Here is a 12,204-nt window from a genome sequence, read left to right on the forward strand (position 1 = left end):
CATTGTTAGATTTACGTCTAACTTTTACACGTTTACACTTCTTTGTGAAATGCTCTTCAGTCGTAGATTTACGTTTACGTGCAAAACGTAGCTTATGATGTTTAGTGAAATTGGCTCCTGACCGTTAACACTTTACCCCTAGTTCCATGGACTGGCCTGAATATCAAATGTCTAAAATTTTAGCCTAGTGGTAAAGCACTCACTTCATGCACGGTCTGTCTAGGATCAATCCCAGTCAGTGGGTCCATTGGGCTATTTCTTGTTCAGGCCAGTGCACTACAACTGGTATATCATAGGCCGTAGTATGTGCTATCCTGTCTGTGGGAAAATGCATATAAAAGATCCCTTGCTACTAATGGAAAAATGTAGCAGGTATCCACTCTAAAACTATGTCAGTTATCAAATGTCTGACATCCACCAGCCGATGATTAATTAATCAATGTGTTCTGGTGGAGTTGTTAAACAAAACAAACTTTAACAGTCTGCACCATGAGCCAAATGAAGGTGAGCTGAAGATCACTCTCATGGAATGGTGCTAGGCGAGAAATCTCATGAACTTTACAACTTTAACAGTCTGCACCATGAGCCAAATGAAGGTGAGCTGAAGATCACTCTCATGGAATGGTGCTAGGCGAGAAATCTCATGAACTTTCAAACTTTAACAGTCTGCACCATGAGCCAAGTGAAGGTGAGCTGAAGATCACTCATGGAATGGTGCTAGGCGAGAAATCTCATGAACTTTCAAACTTTAACAGTCTGCACCATTAGCCAAGTGAAGGTGAGCTGAAGATCACTCTCATGGAATGGTGCTAGGCGAGAAATCTCATGAACTTTCAAACTTTAACAGTCTACACCATGAGCCAAGTGAAGGTGAGCTGAAGATCACTCTCATGGAATGGTGCTAAGCGAGAAATCTCATGAACTTTCAAACTTTAACAGTCTGCACCATGAGCCAAATGAAGGTGAGCTGAAGATCACTCTCATGGAATGGTGCTAGGCGAGAAATCTCATGAAGTTTCAAACTTTAACAGTCTGCACCATGAGCCAAATGAAGGTGAGCTGAAGATTACTCTCATGGAATGGTGCCAGGCGAGAAATCTCATGAACTTTCAAACTTTAACAGTCTCTATGAGCCAAATGAAGGTGAGCTGAAGATCACTCTCATGGAATGGTGCTAGGCGAGAAATCTCATGAACTTTCAAACTTTAACAGTCTGCACCATGAGCCAAATGAAGGTGTGTTGAAGATCACTCTCATGGAATGGTGTTAGGCGAGAAATCTCATGAACTTTCAAACTTTAACAGTCTGCACCATGAGCCAAATGAAGGTGTGCTGAAAATCACTCATGGAATGGTGCTAGGCGAGAAATCTCATGAACTTTCAAACTTTAACAGTCTGCACCATGAGCCAAGTGAAGGTGAGCTGAAGATCACTCTCATGGAATGGTGCTAGGCGAGAAATCTCATGAACTTTCAAACTTTAACAGTCTGCACCATGAGCCAAGTGAAGGTGAGCTGAAGATCACTCATGGAATGGTGCTAGGCGAGAAATCTCATGAACTTTCAAACTTTAACAGTCTGCACCATGAGCCAAGTGAAGGTGAGCTGAAGATCACTCATGGAATGGTGCTAGGCGAGAAATCTCATGAACTTTCAAACTTTAACAGTCTGCACCATGAGCCAAGTGAAGGTGAGCTGAAGATCACTCTCATGGAATGGTGCTAGGCGAGAAATCTCATGAACTTTCAAACTTTAACAGTCTACACCATGAGCCAAGTGAAGGTGAGCTGAAGATCACTCTCATGGAATGGTGCTAAGCGAGAAATCTCATGAACTTTCAAACTTTAACAGTCTACACCATGAGCCAAGTGAAGGTGAGCTGAAGATCACTCTCATGGAATGGTGCTAGGCGAGAAATCTCATGAACTTTCAAACTTTAACAGTCTGCACCATGAGCCAAATGAAGGTGAGCTGAAGATTACTCTCATGGAATGGTGCCAGGCGAGAAATCTCATGAACTTTCAAACTTTAACCGTCTCTATGAGCCAAATGAAGGTGAGCTGAAGATCACTCTCATGGAATGGTGCTAGGTGAGAAATCTCATGAACTTTCAAACTTTAACAGTCTGCACCATGAGCCAAATGAAGGTGAGCTGAAGATCACTCTCATGGAATGGTGCTAGGCGAGAAATCTCATGAACTTTCAGACTTTAACAGTCTGCACCATGAGCCAAATGAAGGTGAGCTGAAGATCACTCTCATGGCATGGTGCTAGGCGAGAAATCTCATGAACTTTCAAACTTTAACAGTCTGCATCATGAGCCAAATGAAGGTGAGCTGAAGATCACTCTCATGGAATGGTGCTAGGCGAGAAATCTCATGAACTTTCAAACTTTAACAGTCTGCACCATGAGCCAAATAAAGGTGAGCTGAAGATCACTCTCATGGAATGGTGCCAGGCGAGAAATCTCATGAACTTTCAAACTTTAACAGTCTGCACCATGAGCCAAATGAAGGTGAGCTGAAGATCACTCTCATGGAATGGTGCTAGGCGAGAAATCTCATGAACTTTCAAACTTTAACAGTCTGCACCATGAGCCAAATGAAGGTGTGTTGAAGATCACTCATGGAATGGTGCTAGGCGAGAAATCTCATGAACTTTCAAACTTTAACAGTCTGCACCATGAGCCAAATGAAGGTGAGCTGAAGATCACTCTCATGGAATGGTGCTAGGCGAGAAATCTCATGAACTTTCAAACTTTAACAGTCTGCACCATGAGCCAAATGAAGGTGAGCTGAAGATCACTCTCATGGAATGGTGCTAGGCGAGAAATCTCATGAACTTTCAAACTTTAAAAGTCTGCACCATGAGCCAAATAAAGGTGAGCTGAAGATCACTCTCATGGAATGGTGCTAGGTGAGAAATCTCATGAACTTTCAAACTTTAACAGTCTGCACCATGAGCCAAATGAAGGTGAGCTGAAGATCACTCTCATGGAATGGTGCTAGGCGAGAAATCTCATGAACTTTCAGACTTTAACAGTCTGCACCATGAGCCAAATGAAGGTGAGCTGAAGATCACTCTCATGGCATGGTGCTAGGCGAGAAATCTCATGAACTTTCAAACTTTAACAGTCTGCACCATGAGCCAAATGAAGGTGAGCTGAAGATCACTCTCATGGAATGGTGCTAGGCGAGATCTTCCACTCACCCAAAATGTTCGGGGTGGGATATAGCCAGTGGTAAAGTGCTCGCTTGATGCACGGTCGATCAACGATCGATTCCCATCAGTGGACCTATTAGGTTATTTCTCATTTGAGCCAGTGCTCCACAACTGGTGTAACAAAGGCCATGGTATGTACTATCCTGTCTATTGGATGGTGCATATAAAAGATCCCTTGTTGCTAATCGAAAAAAGTAGCACATGAAGTGGCAACAGCGGGTTTCCTCTCACAATATTTGTGTGGTTCTTAACAATATGTAGATACCATATAAATGTAAATAAAATTTGTCGAGTGCATCGTTAAATAAAACATTTCCTTCATTTCTTAAATGTTCCCGGAGAGTGTGGAAGTGACTTGCTTTATAAACATCACATCTTATACACCCAGACAGAACTTAAATGTTCAAGGAGAGTGTGGAAGTGACTTGCTTTATAAACATCACATCTTATACACCCAGACAGAACTTAAATGTTCCCGGAGAGTGTGGAAGTGACTTGCTTTATAAACATCACATCTTATACACCCAGACAGAACTTAAATACCAGCAGCCATTCTGCAGAAATGGCTAGGATTTGTTAGTCTGCCATTTGGTATTTTATTTTGATTATTCAAATTAATTCTCACCTGTCGATTTCTACTTCGCCACTTCACCTGAAACACACACAAAATTGGATGACATTATTATGAAGATGAACGACCAAATAAGTTCAGTAAAGTATATTTGTTTCCTGACAGGAATGGACTTTGTTTACAGTAAACCCTCTAACAGAAAACAAATTAACCACTGTCCAACCATTAAAATGCTTAGGTAAACTTCAATCAATACAGATTAACAATTAGATGAAAGAGTCAAATGTCATCTAATATACTGAAATGAAATCTAGGAATCACTTCAATAAACTGAAATCTGAATCAGCTGGGTCCAAGTTCATACGGTTTTAGATTCCAGACTCCAGTGTTTAATGACATCACATGCATGCAATTTGTATGGCATTGCCATCATGTTGAAATCTCAAGTCCTCATTAAAGATTTAAGTTTAGACTTCTTAAATATGTTGGTCTAAAAGAAGTCATCATCTACCTGTGGTTTCAAATGTGGATAACACCATTAGACATGAATATAACATTATTTTTCATTGTCCATCCATGGAGAGAGAATATGTTAGCATGTTAAAACTACCTTTAACTGTGAAAAAAAATAGAGAGTAAAATAATGTTGAAATTTTACCTTCAATATTACGAAGACACAGATCAAACAAAATAGTATAAAGACTGCAACAAAAATACCCATGTTGAAATATTCCTTCCGACTAATCTGAAAAAATAAATTAAAAGAAAAAACCCCATTTAAAGCAAATAATAAACAATTCAATATACATACAGATATTTCAAAACATTTAAAGCAAATAATAAACAATTCAATACACATACAGATATTTCAAAACATTTAAAGCAAATAATAAACAATTCAATACACATACAGATATTTCAAAACATTTAAAGCAAATAATAAACAATTCAATACACATACAGATATTTCAAAACATTTAAAGCGAATAATAAACAATTCAATACACATACAGATATTTCAAAACATTTAAAGCAAATAATAAACAATTCAATACACATACAGATATTTCAAAACATTTAAAGCAAATAATAAACAATTCAATACACATACAGATATTTCAAAACATTTTATCTATTGTAATTTACTTTTAATTCTTTTTTTTTAAACCAGGCTTTATATGAAGCAATCTTCTAAGCTGTACTGTTTTCACCAGTTAAGTAATCATGTGCAGCAAACCAGAATAGTTTCAAACAGAAAACGGATCTTGTGGTAGGTAGTAAATACATATCACATAGTGATAATTCATGTGTAGAAGATTGATTTAAAGAAATCCTATTAGCTACTCCATGGTGATGCCAAAGTCACACCAACCAATGAAATGAACACTGTAAATAAATTGTAATTAGAAAACACGTAATGTTTTAAACCTGATTTTTGCAATGTGTAAGAAATATAATTCTCTACACTTGTGCCTATGAGATACCATTTATCTAGTCACTTGTGTAAAAGCTCATTGGATTCCTTTTGAAACCACTCGTAAAATAAATGGTACCAAAGAGCCACTCACATAGTATTTTCTGTGAATGCAGCATGGAGTTTATGGAAGTGAATATCTTCTTACCTCAACATTATCCTGAGAGTTTTCCTGTGGACTATAAATAATACGTATCCGAGCTTCTTTCTGTGTGTTGACGATCTTCATCAGCTTGGCAGCATCCCGACCTCGGATGATAACAACGGGTCTTCCAAGAGAATCCATCGCATCCGACAACTACGGAGTGACACGTGTAGTTAGAGATATTACTACAAACAGCTTGCAATCCATCAATATATATCAACACGGAATAAGACAATATGGTCAATTGATCTCAAAACATCAAATATTTTAGGGCTGTCTATTCATTTGGTCTCAGATTCAGCTGAAATGTGGTGCTAATTTTTCGGTCATCCACATGAATAAACCCGAAATTTGGACTCTATACTTCATGTAGATGACAAGACGAAAAGTTTTTGTTTTGTTTAATGACACCACTAGAGCACATTGATTTATTAAGCATCAGCTATTGGATGTCAATCATTTGGTAATTTTGAGGAAACCTACATTTTTCCATTAGTTTTTTTATATGCCACAGACAGGATAGCACATATCACAACCTTTGATATAGCAGTTGTGCACTGGCTGGAATGAGAAATAGTCCAATGGGCCATCGACGATGGGAAGCACTCAACAACTGAACTACATCCCACTGAGTACGACAATAGGATCAATCCATCCGAAAACATCAAATATTTTAGGGTTGCCTATTCCTATTCATTTGGTATCAGATTCACTTGAAATTTGGTGCTAATATTCCTGTCATTCACATGAATAAACTTGAAATCTGGGCTCTGCACTTCATGTAGATGACAGGTGGAATATTTGGAACAAATTTCAAGTGAATGTGAAACCGAAGTGTGTGGGGCATTTCTTGTTTTGAAATGGACTGACACAATCGTGAAAATTATTACAATAACTCTGAAGATAAATGGTATTTAATGGCCACTCATGTAGTATTCTTTGTGTGACAGACATTCTGAAGTGACCATCCCAGCCCATGGTCATAGCATGCGAGGAGTGAAGATTTGACAGGTGGCTCGTCATGGACTAGAGAAAGAAACCAGAAGCTGTAAGGTAGTAAGAATGGGAGAGGAGGATGAGGAATGGACATCAGTGGAGAGAGAACAAGATATAGTGGAATCATCATCATTTTACAAATATCACTGAAACAAAGATTAACGTTTAAAATTTAGAATGTGGTGTGACTGAAATAACCGTTTCACCATTGAAGCAGGTAGAATCGTGATTATTACTTTTGTATATAAGCAAAGATTAATATTTGCAAAATGCTGAAGATGGAGCTACTGAAATGACTTTACCATTGTAGCAGCATGCAGGTTGTCTGAGATGTCGAACACAACCGCGGTGGCGCCTCGCTGCACAGCACGTCTTGCCTGGAAGAGAGAATTTCTTATTAATAATTATAGGATATTAAATAGGCTTCCATTTCGTATATTTATGTTACAAGCTTTAGTGCGTGACAATGAACATTATTTCACAAAGGTCATAAACATGATACAAAATGGTAGTGAGTTTAATATCCTATTTATTACCTATAATCTATCTTAATTAATACCATTCCTGTAAGGTGGTAATGCATGAATTGATGACGTCATTGTGTGATGTCGAAGTGTTATGTCCCACTTAACGTTCTAGTGGGACGTATCATTTTGATACCTACTAAGATATTTTTAACCATATGGGCAATGATACACACAATGTCACCTGTATTCTGGGTCTGTACTTTCAGAAATTTAAAGTTCAGATTCTTCAAAACAACGAAAACTTTATTAAAGCCTCAGTCTAATCTTTAACATTTATAATCAAAGGGCTGTACACCAGGTTGTTTGGGCGTTTTAATATGCAGAATAAATAAATAAAAATTCTTTTAATCATTTGTTTTCACATTTCTATGAATAATTATAGATACACGTGTAATTATACAGATATATACTCAAACTGTCTGTAGTTTCTTACAAACATGTTGGCATTTTATGATAATACGGGTAAACACTCACCAATGGCAGACAAACATTGTTAAATAACGCAAGTGTGTGGGAACCATATGAAGATAGGTACGAGTCTATATTCATAATCGAGCCATTTAGGAGCCATTAATTAGAACAGCAGTGTGTACACTATCAAATAAACGTAAATGGGAGACCACTGGCCAAAGCTTCAGAGACTTTTGTCTTTACACCAAAGGGAAATCTTACTGTACTAAGTACAAGAGAATAGACATGGGGTTGGGAATAAAACCTACAAATCCATCAAAGGAGATTGGTCCGGCAACCCACTGCATCTCAGGCAGGCATTCCACCCTGAGCTACATCCTACCCCAGAGATACTTAAGTGTGTTCAAACTAACAAATTCTTTCGGCATGTTTGGAAATATATAAATCAACACCAACATTGCTTAAGTTGATCAACACCATCTATTTATAGTAATATAATTATTAATATTATGAGTTTTCTTACATGACCACCGTGGATGTTTCAGTGTACATCTGAAGTGTGACCTGCATAGAATAACCATGACAAATTTCATGTTCATATATTACAATTTGCCTGATTCCCCATTAAAACATTCCATGTTCTGCCCTAATAATTTGAATAAATATGCACCATTTGCACAGGAGACTATAAATAAAAGACACAGCCAAACAATACAGCCTGGTTAAAACAATCTATCAATTACATCAAACTAAACCATCAAGCCATTGAGACCCAGTCAAAGCTGACAGCACTCAGACGAGGGGAGGTAACTTGACCTTGTTTTAGTGTGTGATCAAAGAGAATTATTCATTTAATGGGTGTCCACGTTTAAACAAGCCCCGGCACTCTTTTATCGACAGTTCCCGGGACACACACTGGCTGTGCACTGAATCGGCAGATCAACAGCTATTTTGGTGAACAATAAACACGGCCTGCGTGTATTGTCACTGTATTAAAGTGGGCCCTCTTGTCTGTCCAAACACAATACACATTCTGCGGTTTCCCGTGTGCTCCGTAAATACAGCAAGCTCAGGTTGTTCCATTGAGTCGCCGGGCTCCGATAGTGGGCTTTTATACAGGGATACAAACCTGTGTGCTTAACCCTTATCTTGGTCATCTTAATAGCATGTGTGCTTGCCGTACAGAGAGGCCAAACAACCTCTCAAAATATTAGCTAATAGCCCCACTGACAACGAGTGTGTGTGTAAGCGGTGCATACCACGCATATCTGTGTGCTACATGGTGTTGTCGTGGTATAGTACTTGCTCACTCACTAATTCACTCATTCAGCAACCGTTGAGATGTGTGTACAGTTTCACTCATTAAGAAAGCCATGGTAACATTGTCATAACCCAATCAAGTCAAACTTAACACAAGACTTTAGGGCAACCCCTGCAATCAACAAAATGTCCACAGCAAAAAAACCCAACATCATGGAATTGAAAACAAATTGAATATAGTCCAAGGCAATGAGAATTAAAAACTGCATGGCAAATTTCCATGTCACTGCCAACTGCTGTGACCAACTGCAGGGGTTGTAGGGTATGTCTTTGAGACACAAAATTATCTGCGAGTTATTATGTAAGGAAATAAGTTTGCAACTTGGGACTGGGAAGTAAATAATAAAGCACTGATTGTTTAAAACCAACTACTTGCACAGAAGTGTATCTACATGAATGTAACTAGTGACATTACTAAACATATATATGTTTATATTCATCAAGCTGTTATTGTGATACAAGCAGTTGTTTACTGTTAGTCTAACAGTGTGTGTTATTGAAGGACATGTTCCGTTATGATGATGGAATGTTAGAAATGGACTCGTTATTATTTCACCTTGTTTTAATCCTGTAAGTACCACTCTCAACACGGTTCAGTAGTGGACATATTTCTACAAGTTTATTCCACTACACCTATTCCCATCATTCTATAACAATAATTTTTGTAAATAACTTCACTTTGGTTTGACATAAAAAGAAAATTAATAGTGTTTTGGAAATAACAAATACTATTTGTATGTGCAAATCAATCGGCTCAGAAATAAATAACTTGTAGTAAATTCCACAGTATGAAAAAAGGCATTCGCTGTGGAACGGACAGTAGTTTTTCATTTCTTACATCACCTTCATTATATATATCATTTTCTACCTACTGTTTTCCTACTAGGTTTATTATATACTCATAACCTTCAATGACCTACTGTTACCACTATACCTACTAGTTTTACTATACCCATAACCTTCAATACACTGACATATACCACTACACCTACTAGTTTTACTATACCCATAACCTTTAATACACTGACATATACCACTACACCTACTAGTTTTAGTACTTTTACTATACCCATAACCTTCAATACACCGACATGTACCACTACACCTACTAGTTTTAGTACTTTTACTATACCCATAACCTTCAATACACTGACATATACCACTACACCTACTAGTTTTACTATACCCATAACCTTCAATGACCTACTGTTACCACTACACCTACTAGTTTTACTATACCCATAACCTTCAATACACTGACATATACCACTACACCTACTAGTTTTACTATACCCATAACCTTCAATACACCGACATGTACCACTAAACCTACTAGTTTTACTATACCCATAACCTTCAATACACTGACATATACCACTACACCTACTAGTTTTACTATACCCATAACCTTCAATGACCTACTGTTACCACTATACCTACTAGTTTTACTATACCCATAACCTTCAATACACTGACATATACCACTACACCTACTAGTTTTACTATACCCATAACCTTCAATACACCCACATGTACCACTAAACCTACTAGTTTTACTATACCCATAACCTTCAATACACTGACATATACCACTACACCTACTAGTTTTACTATACCCATAACCTTCAATACACCCACATGTACCACTAAACCTACTAGTTTTACTATACCCATAACCTTCAATACACCGACATGTACCACTACACCTACTAGTTTTACTATACCCATAACCTTCAATACACCGACATGTACCACTACACCTACTAGTTTTACTATACCCATAACCTTCAATACACCCACATGTACCACTACACCTACTAGTTTTACTATACCCATAACCTTCAATACACTGACATATACCACTAAACCTACTAGTTTTACTATACCCATAACCTTCAATGACCTACTGTTACCACTATACCTACTAGTTTTACTATACCCATAACCTTCAATACACTGACATATACCACTACACCTACTAGTTTTACTATACCCATAACCTTCAATACACCCACATGTACCACTAAACCTACTAGTTTTACTATACCCATAACCTTCAATACACCGACATGTACCACTACACCTACTAGTTTTACTATACCCATAACCTTCAATACACCGACATGTACCACTACACCTACTAGTTTTACTATACCCATAACCTTCAATACACCGACATGTACCACTACACCTACTAGTTTTACTATACCCATAACCTTCAATACACCCACATGTACCACTACACCTACTAGTTTTACTATACCCATAACCTTCAATACACCGACATGTACCACTACACCTACTAGTTTTACTATACCCATAACCTTCAATACACCGACATGTACCACTACACCTACTAGTTTTACTATACCCATAACCTTCAATACACCCACATGTACTACTACACCTACTAGTTTTACTATACCCATAACCTTCAATGACTTACTGTTACCACTACACCTACTAGTTTTACTATACCCATAACCTTCAATACACCGACATGTACTACTACACCTACTAGTTTTACTATACCCATAACCTTCAATACACCGACATGTACTACTACACCTACTAGTTTTACTATACCCATAACCTTCAATACACCGACATGTACCACTACACCTACTAGTTTTACTATACCCATAACCTTCAATACACCGACATGTACCACTAAACCTACTAGTTTTACTATACCCATAACCTTCAATGACCTACTGTTACCACTATACCTACTAGTTTTACTATACCCATAACCTTCAATACACTGACATATACCACTACACCTACTAGTTTTACTATACCCATAACCTTCAATGACCTACTGTTACCACTATACCTACTAGTTTTACTATACCCATAACCTTCAATGACCTACTGTTACCACTACACCTACTAGTTTTACTATACCCATAACCTTCAATGACCTACTGTTACCACTAAACCTACTAGTTTTACTATACCCATAACCTTCAATGACCTACTGTTACCACTAAACCTACTAGTTTTACTATACCCATAACCTTCAATGACCTACTGTTACCACTAAACCTACTAGTTTTACTATACCCATAACCTTCAATGACCTACTGTTACCACTAAACCTACTAGTTTTACTATACCCATAACCTTCAATGACCTACTGTTACCACTATACCTACTAGTTTTACTATACCCATAACCTTCAATGACCTACTGTTACCACTATACCTACTAGTTTTACTATACCCATAACCTTCAATACACTGACATATACCACTACACCTACTAGTTTTACTATACCCATAACCTTCAATACACCCACATGTACCACTACACCTACTAGTTTTACTATACCCATAACCTTCAATACACCGACATGTACCACTAAACCTACTAGTTTTAGTACTTTTACTATACCCATAACCTTCAATACACCGACATGTACCACTAAACCTACTAGTTTTACTATACCCATAACCTTCAATACACCCACATGTACCACTACACCTACTAGTTTTACTATACCCATAACCTTCAATACACCCACATGTACCACTACA

General features: G+C 37.6%; 1 protein-coding gene across 1 annotated transcript in view; it reads right to left on the reverse strand.

The window, feature by feature from the left end:
• Nucleotides 1-12,204, reverse strand: part of LOC121369343 (E3 ubiquitin-protein ligase ZNRF3-like) — a 66,420-nt gene that overhangs the window by 8,336 nt on the left and 45,880 nt on the right. Inside the window, exons 3-6 of the mRNA XM_041494342.1 lie at nt 6,710-6,784; nt 5,415-5,564; nt 4,451-4,537; nt 3,847-3,873 (exon numbers count right to left, since the gene is read on the reverse strand). Coding sequence (XP_041350276.1) covers nt 3,847-3,873; nt 4,451-4,537; nt 5,415-5,564; nt 6,710-6,784 — 339 coding nt within the window. The remainder of the gene's footprint in view (nt 1-3,846; nt 3,874-4,450; nt 4,538-5,414; nt 5,565-6,709; nt 6,785-12,204) is intronic.

This window comes from Gigantopelta aegis, chromosome 3 (genome assembly GCF_016097555.1).
Source record: "Gigantopelta aegis isolate Gae_Host chromosome 3, Gae_host_genome, whole genome shotgun sequence".
Classification (NCBI taxonomy): domain Eukaryota; kingdom Metazoa; phylum Mollusca; class Gastropoda; order Neomphalida; family Peltospiridae; genus Gigantopelta; species Gigantopelta aegis.